Here is a 19169-nt window from a genome sequence, read left to right as displayed (position 1 = left end):
GTCATCCGGACTAAAGAGGACAAGGACAACCCAAGTTGTTATCAGCGCTCAGTTCAGAAGCCTGCATCTCTGATGGTAGTGAGTGAGTGATGAGTGCGTGTGGCATGGGCAGCTTACACATCTGGAAAGGCACCATCAATGCTGAAAGGTATATCCAAGTTCTAGAACAACATATGCTCCCATCCAGACATCGTCTCTTTCAGGGAAGACCTTGTATTTTCCAACAAGACAATGCCAAACCACATACTGCATCAATTACAACATCATGGCTGCGTAGAAGAAGGATCCGGGTACTGAAATGGCCAGCCTGCAGTCCAGATCTTTCACCCATAGAAAACATTTGGCACATCATAAAGAGGAAGATGCAACAAAGAAGACCTAAGACAGTTGAGCAGCTAGAAGCCTTTATTAGACAAGAATGGGACAACATTCCTGTTCCTAAACTTGAGCAACTTGTCTCCTCAGTCCCCAGACGTTTGCAGACTGTTATTAAAAGAAGAGGGGATGCCACACAGTGGTAAAAATGGCCTTGTCCCAACTTTTTTGAGATGTGTTGATGCCATGAAATTTAAAATCAACTTATTTTCCCCTTAAAATTATGCATTTTCTCAGTTTAAACATTTGATATGTCATCTATGTTGTATTCTAAATATAATATTGAAATTTGAAACTTCCACATCATTGCATTCTGTTTTTATTCACAATTTGTACAGTGTCCCAACTTTTATGAAATTGGGTTTGTAGTTATAATAGCAAGCCTTATATATGTAAACAGGCAACCTGCTGCGTTTTTCCAGTCAACACTGACACCGCAAATATGCAAATAAGGACTTTAACCTGGGGTTTAGGAATGTGCTGTGTGAAACGGCAACTGATGAATACCCAGGATTATTTGTTAACCCTAGGTATAGTATGAGCAGTGAGACGTAAATAAAGATAACCCAGGATTCCGTTTACCCGGGTTTTAGAATGACCCAGGGTTATCTATTTCAAGTGTGAAAAGCCCTTATATGGACAAAAGTATTAATTTGTGAATTCAGGTGTTTCAATCAGATCCATTGCTGCCACAGGTGTATAAAATCAAGCACCTTGCCATGCAGTCTGAGGCTATGTTTACACGGAAACGATTCTGAAGAAAAAACGCAACAGTGGCTTTGCGATATCACTTTTTATTCGGCGTTTAGACGAGCGTTTTGTGTGGGAAATTCGCGTGCAAATGGTGATGCAAAAGTCTGTGAAATTCAATGTATTATGCGCTCCAGGCGGCTAGGAGTGCATACTACAGCAACACCAAGTCCCCGCGCCTGCGTACAACCTTCACTGTCGAGCAGAATTTTGGGAATGCGTCACGGGAATGCGGCGGTGGAGTGTTTTTAAGATTTCCACTCTGGAGGGTGGTTTCACTTTTTTGCGTTTTTAAGCCTCAAAAACACCGTCGCCGTGTAAACGGAAGGCACATCCGATAAAATATTTTTACGTTTTCACCCGCGAGCGTTTTCGTGTAAACAGGGCCTGAATTTTACAAACATTTGTAAACATTAGAAAAAAAATGGTTTGCTCTGAATAGCTCAGTGAATTTAAGCGTGGTACTGTGATAGGATGCCACCTTTGCAATAAGTCAGTTTGTGGAAGAGTTTAGGAACAGTATTAACGAAGCAGAAGACCACATAAATGGTGTGTAAAAGTGCCAACAATGCTGATTCCATAGCTGAAGAGTTCCAAACTTCCACTGGGCCTAATATCAGCACAAAAACTGTACGGCAGGAGCTTTATTAAATGGGTTTCCATGGCTGGGCAGCCTCACTGATGCATGCAGCAAGTACAATGCCAAGTGTCAGATGGAGTGGTATAAGCAAGTAGCCACTGGACTCTGGAGCAGTGGAAATGTGTTCTGTGAGGTGATGAATCACACTTCTCTATTTCCGTCTGATGGATGAGTCTTGGTTTTGCAGATACCAGGAGAACCTTACCTGCCTGACATCATTATGCCAAAAAAAAGGAGGGATACTGGAATGTGGCTGGTTTTCAGGGGTTTGGCTTGGCCCTTTACTTCCAGTAAAGGGAAAATATAATGCTTCAAGTGAGCATACCAAGACGTTTTGGTCAATGCTATGCTTTCAACTTTGTGGGAACAAATTGGGGAGGTCCTTTTGTATTCCAGCATGACTGTGACCCAGTGCACAAAGCAAGATCCATAAAGACATGGTCGCATGAGTTTGGTGGAGAAGCACAGAGCCCTGACCTCAACCCCATCTTTGGGATGAACTGGAACGGAAATTGTAAACTAGGCCTTCTTGTCCAACATCAATCCCTTTCCTCACAAATGAATGGGTAAAAATTCCTACAGAAACGCTCTAAAGCCTGGAACACACCAAGCCGACACCAACGAACTAGCGCTGATAAAAGCCGACTCTGTTGTCGCCTCTCGTCAAGGTAAAAAGCAGCATTTGAACACACCGAGAAAACTACAACTGTCAGCTATAATGTGTGTTCTGCGCCTGCTTTTAATGAGCCAACTGTCTATTTGTGCAGATATATTAGTCTATATTCGTCATTCAAAAAGGAAAACCGACGCTGCTGGCTGCAGATACACATAACGTAAACAAAGCAGCGCATGCTTACCGTTTTGAATATCAATCCTGCTAAACACTTTCTTTATTCCACTCCGCTCATGTTAATATTGAAATATTCGCCAAGGAACACTCAGGTAAGAAGACGTAACATAAGAACAGCCTTCTATCTTTACCGTTTTGACTTCTTTGCTTGCTGTTTTGCTTTTATTCTCGTGCACTCTTTCACTAAGCGGAACAGCCAATCAGAGTTATCTCTTTCCCCGACGCCGATTCAACATGTCGAATCGGGCGAAACAAAGCCGACGAGGACTATTTTCAGCCAACGGGACGGAACCGTGCGCATCACACCGAGGAAACTTAGTTGGCTGACGCACAAAATCTGCCAGATGGCCGAACGCCGGCTTGGTGTGTTCCGGGCTTAAAATCTTGTGGAAAGCTTTTCCAAAAGAGTGGAAGCTGTTATAGCTGCAAAACACATTAATGGTGGTCTAAAGGTGAGGTATCCTAATACTTTTGTCCATATTGTGTATTTTGCGTCTAAGTGGTTCAAGCTGACAAAAAAATTTGGGAATCCCTGGTGTAGTGAATTACAGATGTCTCTCTAACCCCATGACAAACAAAGAAACACACTCTCTCCCTCTCCCACAGACCCTGACCCAGAAGTGTGTCTGCAGTCATTGAGGCTCCTTCAGTCTTTACTGTTAGAGAGAGATGTCATGTCACACATGACCAATGATTTTCTCAGCTCCTTCCCACTCAATCGCATCCACCATCTAGCTTCAAGCCGCCACCCGGCTCTTAAACAAACAGCGCAGGAAACACTGGAAGATCTGGCTAGCTTTACCAACACTAAAGTCGCAGAGAATGAGCAATGAGGCCCAGGCTTTCATACTCACTTAAAAATGAGAGGTGCAGGTTTGATCTAGGTCCACCAAACCACATACTAGTTCTGAGACTTGGCCATGTTACAGGCTTAATCATCTAAAGAAACCTAAGAAGAGAGTTCCAATTGTAAGTAATGCTGAAGCAAGTGCTAACCTTTTTTGTACACACACACACACACAAAAAAAATCTTTTTTATTACGTTTTCATCTTTTTGCCCTAGAGATGTGTAAAAATATTTTTGTGACGTAAATGCTAGCCACCACTATAGATAGATCAGCATGTCTTTTTTAAAATGTACCACATTCTTACATACTCTGTGTGCTCTTTACATCACTTTATACAATGATTATCGTCAAATCATGTGTGCTGTCCTTTCTAGCACACTGGCAACAACAGCCATCTCTGTTGTCCAACATCACTGTTAGGACTGCAGCAGAATAATCAGCAGATAGGAGTTAGACGTCACGGAACCAATTGAACTACGGCCCTTTGGAAGTCAGCAGCAAAAATGTTAGACATAATGGTGCCCAGTCTGTCTAAAAAGTTAAATGCAGAGATTTTTAAGGTTGCACTTTCAGTTGATGTTTTTTCCCCAATTGTTTGACTAATATAATGTTCTCGTTTTGATTTATTGCTTTGATTCTGGTCTTTTTCCTTTTCCTTTACACTGTTCATATGTATATTTATTTTGGCAATGTTATGTTTCAGATTATACAATTAAAAGGTTTCACACATTTTTATTATTATTATTATTATTCTGATGATTTGTTTTGCAGAAAAACTTTGTCAGTGAAGCATATTAGTAAGATGTCCATCTCAGAGAAATGCAGCAAAAAAAGACCATCAGCCTGGTTTCACAATGTCTTTCTCTTTCTTTATTACATTCTCACAACTCACAATGTGTGTTAGCTGAAGTCATTTAAGCTAATTAGCTAATGTGGCAAAAACAGAATCAAGTCAAGTCACCTTTATTTATATAGCACATTTTACAATACAGATTGTATCAAAGTAAAGCAACAGTGATAACATGAAAATAATACAACAAAGTTTGTTTTAGAAGAAAATGCGTCATCATCCACCTTTAAGGGGTTATAATGATACATGCACTTTTACAAGTTGATTGTACTGAAATGTGTGTTGGCAGTGCCTGTACACAACCATCATATAATGATAAAATCCATCCAGTGTTTTTTTTTTTTTTTTAATCTCCGTACATATTTTCCCCTGTCTCAAATCGAGCCGTTCGACCGTGTAACATCACACGGTCGGACCCTTCCCACGATTGTTGATTGACAGCAGCGTTTCAACACAGATCCACCCTGTAGTAGAGAGGTTAAGCGACTTCTGACTTCAAGGCATGATGCAAAGGTCCCCTTTGGTATGGAAGTTCCTTAAGGCCATTAATTAAAATTAATACAAATTATAAGGATCATTTTTGCCTTCAGTATTCTCGAGAAGAGGTTTTCCCTCTAAGGTTGTTTTTTTCCCTCTAAGGTTTTTTTTTTTTTTTTCCATAGTCAACTATCTAGCTAGTTATTCAACATGACATCATGACTTTTGCGTAAACATACACACCAATTTCGAGTCAAGTGGCGTGTTATCTCGACGCATTTTGAGCTATCCGCGTGTATCTACGTGTATGTCTACTCCATTAACGTCCGCGTCGTTCCGCGTGTCTGTACACGCCGTCAAATGTCCGAGCAAAACAAATCAAAATGTACATCTACATCTGGGGAGCTATGTGTTTCTTTCCTAGGATGGTAAGGGAACAGTCATAAATGCCATTAACCCCAGTGACGGTTAGGTTTAGGGACGGGGTTGAGGTAAGTCATATATTTATATATAATAACGTTAAGTCAACGGCGTTCATAAACACGCTGAAAAGCGATTATGCGTGTTGATAGCACGCCAAAAATGGAAATACGAATTGGTGTGTCAGTCATACACACGCTACTTCATGAGATCAGTCTGAGTTATCTAACATTAAAAACATTTTTCTATTTAACAAGAAAGTCGTATGAACCTTAAAGTGTTAACCTGTCACCTCTGACCTTCAACAGCTGTCACAGCTCCTGGTGCAGATGGGATGTGTTGTTGCAGGAACTGATTTGCTATAGGCTACTCCTGACTGGTTGAAATCTCATGCTACTTAGGACAAATGTACAGTAATGTACAGAAGTAGCTGCACGGCTTAAATACAAAATTAAAGTTTTTGAATGAAAAGATAAGTAAAGTCACTCTGATGACACAATTTTTATGTGAAATGTGCATATTTACCCCCAATTGTCATGGTATGGGGATTTATTTTTTTTTAAATTGAAACCAATTTCATTGGATCCCTTGACCCCAAAAAATGTACACTTTGACACTAAATTTGTCATTATAGCGATAACAGAAGGAAAGATATGGGCTCTAGAGTATTTTCAGTGCATTGGCGGCCATTTTTGAAAAAAAAAACATGTTTATTTCTGATACAAAGTGTGATCTCACTTGTGTCTTAGGATAAATTTATTTGTATGACCCTAAGGTACTTCCATACCAAAGGCGACCTTTGCATCCTGACTTGAAGTCAAAGGCCTATTTTTTGGGCTTAACCTCCCTACTATAATGCAGCGTAATGGAATGGTCTCTCGATCAAACAAACTCCACTTCCCGAAAGTTATAAACTGCCTCCGGAACCCAGTTAAGGTACAAAAATCTATTCAACAAAAACAGTGATGCAGTTAAGTGTTTTTTCGCTCAGCCGAGCCCTCTCTGTTGCGGTGTGAAGCAGCCTGTCTGTCACCTCTTCCTGAACGTCACTCACACACTGCGGTCTCAAGAGGAAACGCAACTTTTTGATATAAAGTTGTTCTTATTCCCGAATACAAATATTTTTCCAAAATAAGTATTCGTAAAAAAACTAATCGGTTACCTAATGTAACCTCGGTTCTCTCTAGATGAAGGAACGAGTATTGCGTAAGCTAGCTTACGCTACGGGAAAGATTAATCTTTTCTGAGAAGTTGAAGCCAAAAAATTATCCTATAATTTGTATCCATTGTCAACGCAGTTCGACTGCAACCGACCGTGAGCAGGCTAGCTAGCAGCTCAATGGTTCGCTCAAGGAGAACTGCTACAGCCTATGGAAGAACTCGGCTGAACTCGCGGCCAATGAGAAGATGACACGCTCTCATTGCGTCAAAGCCCGCCAAAAAGGGCGTGGCTCGAGTGTATAAATTTGCAACTCTCCTGCTGTTTAACTGTTTTTTTTTTTTTATGAATGAAGCGAGAACGCTAGAAGCGCAAGCACGGCCGGGAACGCAATACTCGTTCCCTCATCTAGAGAAAACCGAGGTTATGTTAGGTAACCGATTCGTTCTCTTACGAGAGGTTCTCTCGTATTGCGTAAGCTAGCTTACGCTACGGGAACACATGGTCAACGCCGCGCGCACTAAGCATCCACTGAATGAGTCCCGGGGGGAGGGGATCCCAGGGGACCCTTATGAACGGGAATATACGTGTGAAAATGAAAGCCAACAGAGGAAGCCAGTGATTGTGTAGTACATAAGCATGTAGGCGAAGAACAAGCGGCAAGGCCGGTTGTGTGAGTGTGACTCCCAAAATAGTGCAGCTCAACCAGAAGAGCTGAAGTATACTAGACTGCTAGTAGTTTAGCCTGCAGGGCGGGTACATACACATAAGGCCCCAGATGACCCCAGACACATCATGGTCAGTTGTGTCGGAAAAGGAGGATTAAGAGATGTTTGTAAAAAGAATCTGAACAATTAATTCACAAGTTTAAAATACAATGTTAGTCTGATAATAAAATGCAATGTTAGTCTGCTACTTTAAAAAAAAAAATCACCTGGTACTGTCAATCGCCTACTATTTTGATGTCACCATTTGGCCATCCCAGAAATTCTGCCAGTGACATGGATCTCTTGAAGGGGCACGTGATCTCAAGGAGTTGCAATGAATCAAGGATCCCATCTGGGCTGGCTCCTAACCAAGGATGGTCAGGGTGCACAACCAGGCCTCTCTTCTCCATAGTATGCCCTCTGCTCTCCATGAGTGTGTTGACGTTGATCTCATTTTCTTTGCCATGCTGTGTTGCTGTATTGCCAGATCAGATACAGCTTATTTGCACTTTGCAAGATTCTTTTCAAAGAAAACCTGCCACAACGAGCAAGTTGCTGAAAATCTTTTTGCCGACAGTGATGTGAGTAAAATTGGATCGATTTTACCAGAGCTATTTGATTCGGAGGAAGAAGATTAAATATTCCTCGATCCATTTGAGGAGTAAGTATGAATGATATATTACTGAATAATATATTGTCTAATATATATTGTATAGTTTTTTTGTCAAAATATTTTATTATAGCTTTTCAGAAATAACGGAGCTGTAATCAAACAATGTGTGTGCGGGCAATCAAAACCATGTGCGCAATCAATGTGCGCGTCTTGCCCGAATGTAATCCATCCTCATTTATAAGCTATTTGGTTCACTTAGCTTGTCTATTTTATTGAAATATTTTTTAGGAAAATGTTATTGTAGTTTTTCAAAAATAATGGTGCAGTGAGTTATCTAAGGCCTGTACTTGTCTATATGGGAGGGGGTTTGCTCTAGAGATTGGATTTACTCTGTGCATTTTATTGTAATGTTTTTTAGGGAAACTTTTGTTGTAGCTTTTCAGAAATAATAGTGCAGCAGTATGCCTTATCTAAGGCCTGTACTATTTTGTCTACATGGGAAGGGGTTTCAGTGAAGTTTGGGTACAGATGCTCATTTATCTGTGGTGGTGCTTCGTTTTGCTGTGCTGGCTGTTAGACGCAGCTTTCTAGCATCCTGCCATAACTATGAAGCACTTTGCATCCTGGTTTCTTCCATCAGTATAGCTGCTTGTGCAGGGGACACTTTAATGTAGGCCTCATAAAACGTCTCGGTTACGTATGTAACCCTCGTTCCCTGAGTAGGGAACGGAGACGTTACGTCAGAAGTGACGGAGATTGGGGGTTTCGCATAGAAAGCCAATCCTCTTCGAGTATTAAAACACGAGCCAATGGCATGCAATGCCTTGGGGCTGCGGAAATTTGCATAGCGTACTCCGCCCTACTCCGTGAGTATAAAAGGAGGAAGTGAACGCAACCGCAGTATGTCTTCGCTGAGGAGCCAAGACTGAACTCGGCCTCTACCCAGCGATACAGCAGAAGTGGCAGGGAGACGTAACGTCTCCGTTCCCTACTCAGGGAACGAGGGTTACATACGTAACCGAGACGTTCCCTATCGTAGTCACTTCGAGTTACGTCAGAAGTGACGGAGATTGGGGGTCTGTGCCATCACGCCATCTTCAAGCTGTCTTCCAGTGCCCTGCGAAAGACTGAACCCCCGAGCCTTACCTCTTTTTTTTTTTTTTTTTTTTTGGGGATCCGACTTTGACACAGGATTACCAAGGTACACTGGGAAACATATCCCGAGGGGGACATGCTACCAGCTGCCTACCGAAGGGAGGACTTAAGGATACACATATGGCCACATATGAACGCATATGGAACACTGGAGTACCAACCGCAGGTGGCTACTGATTTAAACTCCAGGGGTGGCAGATGGCTTGCCAAGGGAAGACACATGCTCAGAGAGGCTTACAGTGGATAATACACATGAGACGGTTACCATGGGGAACCGTGCGCATGGAGGCACCTAGCTAGCATCCAGAGCAACGCAGTGGTGCCCGCATCGTCGGTGCTGGAGGACTCAAGACTTCAATGGAAGAACTGAGGAAATATCGCACTTATCCAGTCCGGGGAGTGGAGTGGCGAGCAAGCGAAGACACCTGAGCGGATCCAGAACTGGCCGAAACGAGTACGTGAGAGGATACCGGCTCAATTCGCAGATTATAGAATCTGGCGAAGGTGTTGGGTGTCGCCCAGCCTGCAGCTCTGCAGATGTCTGTTAGCGAGGCGCCGTGCGCTAAAGCCCAAGAGGAGGCTACACTCCGAGTGGAATGGGCCGTCACACCAAGGGGGCACGGAAGGCCTTGCTGCTGGTAAGACAAAGCAATGGCATCCACTATCCAGTGGGACAGCCGTTGCTTTGAGAGAGCCCTTCCCTTCTGGCTCCCCCCATGACAGACAAAGAGCTGGTCTGAGGTCCTGAACCACTGCGTTCTGTCGACATAGGTGCGGAGAGCACGTACCGGACAGAGCAGTGCCAAGGCTGGGTCTGCCTCCTCCAGGGGCAGCGCTTGCAGGTTCACCACCAGGTCCCGGAGGGGAGTGGTAGGAACCTTGGGCATATATCCAGGCCGGGGTCTCAGGAATACGTGAGAGTAAGCCGGCCCGAACTCCAGGCACACTTCGTCAACAGAGAGTGCGTGCAGGTCCCTTACTCTCCTGATGGATACCAATGCAATCAGGAGTGCTGTCACATAGGACAGGGCAAAAACTCTACCGACTGCAAAGGCTCCAGGGGAGGCCTCTGCAGAGCACCCAGGTCTACTGAGAGGTCCCCAGAGGGCAGGAGGGGAGGGAGGCGGATTTAGCCCCCTCACTCCCCTCAGGAACCTGATGACCAGGTCATGCTTCCCATAGACTTACCTTTCACTGCATCATGAGACGCGGCAATGGCCGCGACATAAATCCAAAGGGTGGAGGGCGACAGCCTGCGCTCCAACCCCTCTTGCAGGAAGGAAGCATGACTCCGATCGAACATCTCCGGGGGTCTTCTCAGCGAGAAGAACACCAATTGACGAAGAGGTTTCACTTCAACGCATAAAGGTGTCACGTGGACGACGCTCTTGCGGAAGTGATGGTTGCCGCCACCGCAGGTGGCAGCGAACTCAAACCTGCCTCGTCCCGTCCTGGAGCCACACGTGCAGCCTCCAAGATCGGGACGAGGGTGCCACAGAGTGCCCCGTCTCTGAGAGAGTAGGTCCGGTCTCAGAGGAATAGGCCAAGGAGGTGCTGTCGCGAGGAGCAAGAGTTCGGAGAACCACGTCTTGGTGGGCCAGTAGGGGGCTACCAGCAAGACCTGCTCCTCGTCCTCCTTGATCTTGCACAACACCCGTGCAAGGAGGCTCACTGGGGGAACGCACACTTGCGTGGGCCCCGTGGCCAGCTGTGCGCCAGCGCATCCGAGCCGAGAGAGCCGCGGGTCAGAGAATAACTGGGCGCAGTGGGACGAGTCCCGAGAGGCGAACAGGTCTAACTGTGCCTCCCCGAACTGGTCCCAAATCAGCTGGACCGACTGGGGATGGAGTCGCCATTCGCCGGAGATGGGACGGGCCCGGGACAGCTCGCGGCTGCCCGGTTCCGGTCTCCAGGAATGTAACTGCACGAAGGGACCTCAGGTGCTTCTGACTCCATATCAAGAGGTGGCGGGCGAGCTGCGACAACCGGCGCGAGCGTAGACCCCCCCTGGTGGTTGATGTACGCTACTGCCGTAGTGTTGTCTGAGCGGACAAGCACATGCTGGCCCTAGAGCACGCTCGGAAGCGGTGCCGGGCGAGCCGTACTGCCAACAGCTCGAGGCAATTGATGTGCATGAGGCGCTGGGCTCCTGTCCAGGAACCGGCGGCTGCATGCCCATTGCACATGGCACCCCAACCCGTGGTAGACGCATCCGTGGAGACAACGAGATGCCTGGAAACTCGCTGAATAGGGACCCTGTCCGTAAAAAGCTGAGGTTCGACCACGGGAAGAAGGATCGGCGGCACGTCGGAGTCACTGGAACTCGGAGCGAGCCGCGATGCCATGCCCACCTCGGGACTCGATCGCGAAGCCACAGCTGAAGCGGTCTCATATGAAGCAAACCGAGCGGCGTTGCCGCGGCCGCGGATGCCATATGCCCCAGGAGCCTCTGAAATAGTTTCAGTGGAACCGCACTCTTGCCCTCGAACTGTCGAAGACAAGCCAGCAGTGAGTGCGCGCGCTCGTTCGTGAGCTGCGCGGACATGGCGACCGAGTCTATCTCCATGCCGAGAAAAGAGATCCTCTGCACGGGGCAAAGTTTGCTCTTTTCCCGGTTGACCCGAAGGCCCAAACGGGCTAGGTGCCGGAGCACCAAGTCTCTGTGTTCGCAAACCTGAGCTCGAGAGTGTGCTAGTAACAGCCAGTCGTCGAGATAGTTCAGGATGCGAACCCCGTGTTCGCGAAGGGGAACAAGGGCTGCCTCGACGATCTTCGTGAAGACGCGAGGGGACAGAGCTAACCCGAATGGGAGAACGGCGTACTGGTATGCCTGGCCCTCGAAGGCAAACCGAAGAAACGGTCTGTGTCGAGGGAGAATGGAGCCATGGAAGTACGCGTCCTTCAGGTCGATCGCTGCAAACCAATCCTGATACCGAACACATTCGAAAATGCGTTTGGCCGTGAGCATTTTGAACGGTAGTCGATGGAGAGAACGGTTCAAAATGCGCAGGTCCAGGATCGGTCGTAACCCACCGGTCTTTCTTGGGGACAATGAAGTAGGGGCTGTAAAGCCCGGACCTCACCTCGGCTGGAGGGACCGTCTCGATTGCACCCTTCGCCAGCAGGGTCGCAATCTCCGCTCTCAAGACTGGGGCATTGCCACCAACCATCGTGGAGCGAACTCCCCTGAAGCGGGGAAGAGACCGTGCGAACTGAATCGCGTAGCCGAATCCGATCGTTCTGATGACCCAGCGGGAACCCCGGGAAGCGCTAGCCAGGCTTCCAGGAAGTGAGCCAACGGGGTCATGCGAACCACAGACGTCCCCCCGGAGGGGCAGCGAGGCGGGTCGACCGGCATGCGTGCAGGAGTTACCCCGTCCGGATGCACCGTCGAAACCCGCTCCCCGACAGAAGAGACCAGGGAAGGCAGAGCGTTCCACGGGGGTCTGTTCTGCCGGGGGTCTGGCGACAGAGGGGGAAGGGATTGGCGTAGCCCGGGGACGACACACGCACCCTTCCGCGCCCTCCGAGACAGAGAGGAATGAACGGGGCGACGCACTGGACGTCGTGCGCGCTCATTCCAGTCTGTGTGCTCAATGACAGTGTCAGCTTTTCCTCAACCAGCTCAGGGAGCTAGCCAGAACAAAAGATTCTCCACCGGCCCTCCACCGGGGAAGGAGGGGCCCTGCCACCGCCTCCTGAGAAAAACCATGACACTATCACTGAGCGGCCCGCCTCAGGAACATCGCTTCGCCTGGCATCTAGCGGGGCACGCGGCCTGAGGGGGGCTCTTTTCTTGGGACGCTTACCTGTGGCCTCCTCCGCGACGCGAACCGGCTGAAGGCTGCTGCTGGGGCCGCGTGGGAGGGAAGGGAGCCGCAGGGGGGCGTCCTCGGCGGCGAGCTGGCGGAGGCGTCCGAGCCGACGGCTGGTTGGAGGCAGCAGCTGGCCGTCGGGGCAGAGAAACCGCCTTCGTCTGCTCCTAGGCGGTCGAGAAGTGCTGGGCAAAGTCCTGGACCGCACCGCCGAACATTATGATGCTCCTGGACCACAGCGGTGGGCATCACCTGACCAAGGGAGCGAGCGACCGCCTCCGTGACCCGTTTAAGGACAAGGTAGGCGACAGGCTCGCAGCTCGCTTGGTCCGTCACCTCCTCGTGCACATTCCTGAGCAGCTAGCTTTGTAGGTGCTCATCATATGCAGGGCGGAGGCTGCCTGTCCCGCCGCTCTACAGAATCGCGCCGCCATAGACGACGAGAACCCATAGGCTTTGGAGGGGCATCTGAGAGCAACCGCCGGTTGACCGGGGGAGCCCCAGCGTACCCACAGACAGCCGCATCGCCGAGGGGAGGAAGGGCGGGGAACTAAGCACGCTTTTTTTTTTTTTTTTATTTATTTATTTTTTTATAGTGCGTGTCAGTTCCGCATGCAACTCGGGGAAAAAAGGAAATTGGGGTTGGCCGTGGCCGTAAGGCGGCAGCGTTACCCAAAAACCAATTATTCAGCCGCGAGAGATCGGGGAGGGGCGGAGTTCCACCCCCACCCGATGCTCATGAACGCCCGAGATAGCACGGCCATCATCGCGGGATCAGACACGGCGGCGCTGACGCTCCCGAGGGAGGCAACGCGGCCGCATCCTCACTTCCCGAGGAGTCAAGCCCGCCTAGTGATGCTGTGATCGACATCGCATCATCATCTGGAGCGCTGCCCGAAGCAGCCGGTGCCACCGAAGAAGCAACCGACTGAATCGAACTAACGCTCGCTGGCTCTCGCACTGAGGCGGGAGGTGTGGCCCGAGAAATCGTCGGGGCTTATCCACACCATCACCGTAAATCACAAGGTCCCCGGGTCGACGGGCCCCCTATGGAGGAAACCGATCGAGCGGGGGGGACCGGGACTCTCACTCAAGTGAGATCATTGAGTCTCGACCTCAGTGTAGAGATGGTCATGTTCCCACAGAAGGAAAATGAGTCATCCACGAACGCCGCTGCTGCATGCTGAAATGCCCAGGCATACAAAGCAGCGATCGTGACCATCAGATGACGACAGAAATCAATCACACCCAGAAGAGCACGGGCGAACCGTCTTTAAAAAGACGTGCGCGTGCAGCTCTTTCAATGAGAGGAGGAAATTCACTCTTTCAGCGCTGAAGCGACCAGGGAGAAGCGCAAAGTCTGGCAGACCACTGCTCAGATCGCAGGCGATGCAGAATCTCGCTGGGTACCGCCGTCACACCAACACTGAAGAGGACGCTCGTCTCGAAGAGTCTTGAACAGTGCTTTCAGGAGTGAAGAGGTTCTCTTGGCTCCGAAGCGAAAAACATACTGCGGTTGCGTTCACTTCCTCCTTTTATACTCACGGAGTAGGGCGGAGTACGCTATGCAAATTTCCGCAGCCCCAAGGCATTGCATGCCATTGGCTCGTGTTTTAATACTCGAAGAGGATTGGCTTTCTATGCGAAACCCCCAATCTCCGTCACTTCTGACGTAACTCGAAGTGACTACGATAGGGAACTCTGTGCACTTTGGACAGGTTAGTGTTGTGCTGTGTTCAGTATGACAGAGTGTATTACTGTTGGCTGGATCATGTTTGCTGGGGCCTGCCTTGCTGCTGTCTACATCTGTTCTGTAACTTAACTGAAGAAGCCCATTTGTCTGGAGCTGAAACAGTGGGGCCATCACTGATGAATTGCTGTGTGTTATGAACTCTCTGTGGTTCTTAAAAAGTTTGGGGGAGATTGTTGATTCTCGCACTGAACTTTCTGATGGGCCTGGATATACATGGTATGGTCTGTGATGGTTAAAATTAATATCATTCACCTTCCTCATTCCTACATTCTTCTTCACACCAGAATTCCACTTCCTTTGCACATCAGTGCATGCCATCCCTGTCTTGCCCTGCCTGACTGCATTCTCAACCTAAATTGAATTCAATTTTATTATCCAACAATCTTAGACTAAAAATTTGAAGTGAAGGCTACTGTGCAGCAACATATGCAGAACACAAATGACACACAGTAAACATTTTAGTTTAGTAGATTTATTCATTAATTAACAATTTCACAATGCAATAATACATTTCCGTGGCCTTAATTATCCTTATTTTACTGACCTTCAACAAAAGTGCAGCTGCATGACTACAAGAGCATCCTGGCCCTGCAATACATGAACAACCCGCTGTCTGTACTTCACCTGTCACTGATGCTAGAACCCAAGCTTAAAATGACAGCTTGGCAGCTTAAAATGCTAAGTCAAACCAAAATTATTAACTTTTTCATATAAAATAATGGTATTTTTTTAATAATTAAAAATAATCTAATTTTTGATTTTGACAACACACAGGAAAGCGCAACTATACAGCATAGTTCAAAACAAAATAATAATTAATAATTTTCTCAATAGAATTCATAAAAGTATAGAATATAATAGCATATTTCTAATAGGGGCACAATGTAACGCAGTGTGACAACATGCCCCAACTGCACAACTGGGGTTTAAACCTTGTAGTGTCTTCCGCTAGTTGGCAAAGCATTAAAAGACTATATCAACTGTATTAGAGATTAAAAAAAAAAATAAGATTTGTCTGATTTTAATTAAACATAAAAAATAGAAATGAAGGAAATGTACTTTTTCTGTGGTTAAATGTTCAGTGATATCTTACAAAGATCTCTGAATTTTGGTGCAAATTTTTCTCTGTATAGTGTTGAAATGGCAAGTAGTAAATACACCAAGTTTCGTCATGCTAGCATGTGGAAGTATTTAAAACAAGTGTGTTACAACTAGCCTACCGTCAGGGTTAGGAAGTTTACTTTGGAAATGTAATTGCTCACTGTTATAAGTTTACCCATTATAAATGTGGTTTAGATTAATTTATTTGGATTACTTTATCAATGTAAAGCAATTCCCTTTTAATTTGAAATTCTATATATTTAATTTTTATTTTTACTATTAAAATGCCAATCCAATAGTTTTCTTTTAATCCATTTCCCATCTATTTGGCTCAGTGAAAAAAATACATTTTTTTGTGAATGTCCCTGATGTAATTATTATGAAAAAAAATGTCCCTGATGTTATTATTACTAGTTGTTTTCATCAGTAAAGCCATGTCCCTCTCCTAGCCCATTACCTGAATCTACAAATGATCGTATTAATGCTACAGACCTAGGTTTGGTTTGAAATGCATGGTTAATTCTTTTAGTTAGAGATTTTGCATGAAATCACTTGCCATTAACCACAGCCATAGAATAAAAACGGAAAGCTTTGTTTGCACCAAAACCTGACCCTTGAAGGATAAGGCTGTCATACTTGTGAGAAACAAGAAACATCACATTAAATCTACCAATACATCTTGTAGCCTCCCAACATTTTTTTTTTAAAACAAAGCTTTTGCCTTTTGTTTGTTCATCATTGAAAACAATGGCAGTGAGTCGTGGAACATGCTGGTAAAATTTTTTTAACAATTTGTTCTGCTACAGCTTGTGTGCCATGAAAGAGATTCTGTTTGAGTCCCTTCTGAGTCTCATATAAGAATGCACTTTGACCCCAGTTTTTTTTCTTTTTTTTTCACAGACACTGCTGCATATAAGTTTGTGGACACATGGCCAAACCCATCGACCATGTTAAAAAAAAAAAAAAAAAAAAAAAAAAACATCAACAGCATTAGATGAGATTAGATTATGTATGCATGTTCCAGAATCAACAGCTTTACAGCCAAAAAGGAAAAGGCCCATAACTTTCTATAATTTGCAGAAATTGATTTTATTTGAAATTTACTTCAAGTTGGGTGGAAAGAACTGAAATGCAAGATGCAGCAGGTGAGGTACATGGGATTTAATGAATGTCACAACTTTTAATGAAAGATGCACTAAACATCATCACTAAACCATATGCATACACAACCCAAATGTTACTTTTTGAAAATGTTTAACAATCAAAGTCACATACAGTGAAGGAAATAAATAACTGACATTTAATACTGGCAACTCTTTTATTAAACATTTTTTGTTATAGTGGATTTCAAGTAATCAGGGATGCAGGAAGTACCTTTCAGAGTACATTTTAAAAATGCTAACAGATTTGTTCTTTAAAACAAACTAATGCATCAAAACAAAACTATTAAATTGGCAGTTGTATTAGAATTTGGCACATATTTCATAATTGTTTCCCCCTACAAAATTTGTCATTGTCGTAGATCTTATGAGATTTTATTACACAGATGTCAAGTATGAGAGAAAATCAAGTGCCAAATATTTCCTTTTTAAATTTTCTAATTTGAACTCAAAGGAAATTCTTACTATAAAATGATTTTGATCTGTTAACATCCTTCATCATAACTTCTTTGAGCGGCACATTAATGATATTAACATGCACAATTTCAGTGACATGACAAAAAATTTTACACAGCATGTTTGTTTAAATATAATTATTCACAAATCTTGTCAGTAATTATTTCGATATTGACTCAACATTGCTTAAGTGACATCCTTTTTTAATGGTCTCTCATAATGGTAAAAATTCTCAACAATATGACAAACTTTTCCAACAGACAAATGCACATGAAATAGTAAAAGAGGAAAAAAGTCACATTATTTACATGAGATTGTATGGTTCCCTTGCTGTTTATACACATAACCTCATAATACATTATTCATTATAAAGTGCACTAAAACGGTCTCCTGAATGGGTTTCATAAGTAACTAAATTAATATTATATCTTGCTCTTTCAAACTTCAAAAATAAATGTCACAACCATGCAGACACACACTTCTATGACTGTTGGTGCCATTAAAAAAATAAAATTTGAAAAAGATTGATTAGCACAACTGAGAGCTGCTACCCATCAATGAAAATTCCAATAGAATTTACTGTACAGACAAAATGCTAGAAACACTGAGCCATAGCATCGTCCTTCTAGTGAACAGTGTGGGCATACTACAGTAATATGTCATCATATCAAATATGTTCAATAAAACTTTCTGCTACAAAGCCAGAAAAGTCTTCATGTATAATTCGGAGGCTCTATGTCTGAAGGAAACATTAACAACCTCTATTTCAGTTGGAATGTCTTTAGACGGGGACAAGCCACGGACCCTCTTTTGTTCTTCTGACTTTGTCTCCTATCTTCTGAGATGTGGAAGTGTTCAGTTTTACTTCTGCCCTGCTTTAGTGTGTGTGTGTGTGTGTGTGTGTGTTTGAGAGAGAGAGAGAGAGAGAGAGAGAGAGTATTAGAACAGCAGAAACTGTTTTGCTTAACCAATGAGCAGAATGTGTATACGTTTTTCAGCATGCTTGGTAATATTGAAGATAGTGTGACACGTGACAGGGATGACCGGAGACTGTGAAGAAGTAATAGTGACAGTAAAAGTACATTTGGGGCAGACAGGGAGATTCCTAGAGCAGGTACCTTTTTTCCATCATCAAATTCACCAAACCAAACTACCGGTACATATTTACAGCCATCAGTAACATGGCACTCTCACTCCAATTATTCAAAAAATAAGAATGTGGAATGATTATTACACCTCATGAGAACGGTGGAATGATTATTTTCCGGCTGCCATGAGTACATCTCATCACAAAGGACCTGTTCTATAATTTCCTCCTTACAGACCCACATGAATTGAAATGCTAGTCCATGACATTCATTCATACTACACATTCATTCAAACAAGACATCTACTTCCATCATTTAAAGGGTTAGTTCACCCAAAAATGAAAATTCTGTCAGTATTTACTCACCCTCATGTTGTTCCAAACCTCTATGTGTCTATTTGTTCTGCTATACACAAAGGAAGATATTTGGAAAAATGTTTTAATCAAACAGATCTCATTCCGCATTGAGAACCATACTATGGTAGTCAATGGGGAATGAGATCTGTTTGATTAAAACATTCTTCCAAATATCTTCCTTTGTGTTCAGCAGAACAAATAAACACAGTTTTGGAACAACATGAGGGTGAGTAAATACAGACAGAATTTTCATTTTGGGGGGAACTAACCCTTTAAAGAGAACCAATGTGTGGTGGTTATTCTGAAATGTTGCCATGTGAGTATGCTCATGTTCACCGCTCTCTCTCGGACTGATGGACTTCAAGCAGAAGGACACATACAAAAACATGTATTTTATCTCTTTCACCATCTCGCAGCCACTCCCACACACTCACTCGCTCTCACACTGACCTGCAATGTACTTTGCTCCAATTAACATAAACATGCTACCCAGAATGTAAAAGCCCAAGGGTACACTACTGAAGATACTAGTCTCCTCTGTTGGTTGTCCAGAACACAGGTCCATGTTATGCAAGACAGTGAAAAGAAAAAGAAAA

General features: G+C 44.8%; 2 protein-coding genes across 8 annotated transcripts in view; one reads left to right on the top strand and one right to left on the bottom strand.

The window, feature by feature from the left end:
* Nucleotides 1–17512, top strand: part of hsf2bp (heat shock transcription factor 2 binding protein) — a 48360-nt gene extending 30848 nt beyond the window's left edge. Inside the window, exons 8-9 of one of the 3 annotated variants that reach the window (XR_016168872.1) lie at nt 3222–3584; nt 3838–4195. Coding sequence is in view for 2 of the 3 variants with exons in the window: in XM_039694946.2 (XP_039550880.2) it covers nt 3222–3448 (227 nt within the window). In the remaining variant the exon portion in view is untranslated. Of the gene's footprint in view, nt 1–3221; nt 4196–16413 lie in introns of those variants that run through there. The other 2 variants (XM_089132275.1, XM_039694946.2) reach the window with 2 other exon arrangements.
* Nucleotides 16660–19169, bottom strand: part of LOC120495360 (glycerol kinase) — a 35874-nt gene continuing 33364 nt past the window's right edge. For 2 of the 5 annotated variants that reach the window (XM_039694893.2, XM_039694907.2), the window contains 2 exons: nt 19024–19110; nt 16660–18004 (listed from right to left, as the gene is read on the bottom strand). In XM_039694893.2, the coding sequence (XP_039550827.1) occupies nt 17991–18004; nt 19024–19110 (101 nt within the window). In that variant the 3' untranslated portion in view covers nt 16660–17990. The remainder of the gene's footprint in view (nt 18005–19023; nt 19111–19169) is intronic. The other 3 variants (XM_039694899.2, XM_039694916.2, XM_039694926.2) reach the window with 3 other exon arrangements.

This window comes from Pimephales promelas, chromosome 6, assembly GCF_988280905.1.
Source record: "Pimephales promelas chromosome 6, fPimPro1.hap1.1, whole genome shotgun sequence".
In the NCBI taxonomy this organism is placed as follows: domain Eukaryota; kingdom Metazoa; phylum Chordata; class Actinopteri; order Cypriniformes; family Leuciscidae; genus Pimephales; species Pimephales promelas.
Note: the sequence above shows the minus strand (reverse complement) of the source record. Positions and strands in the feature narration are given on the sequence as shown.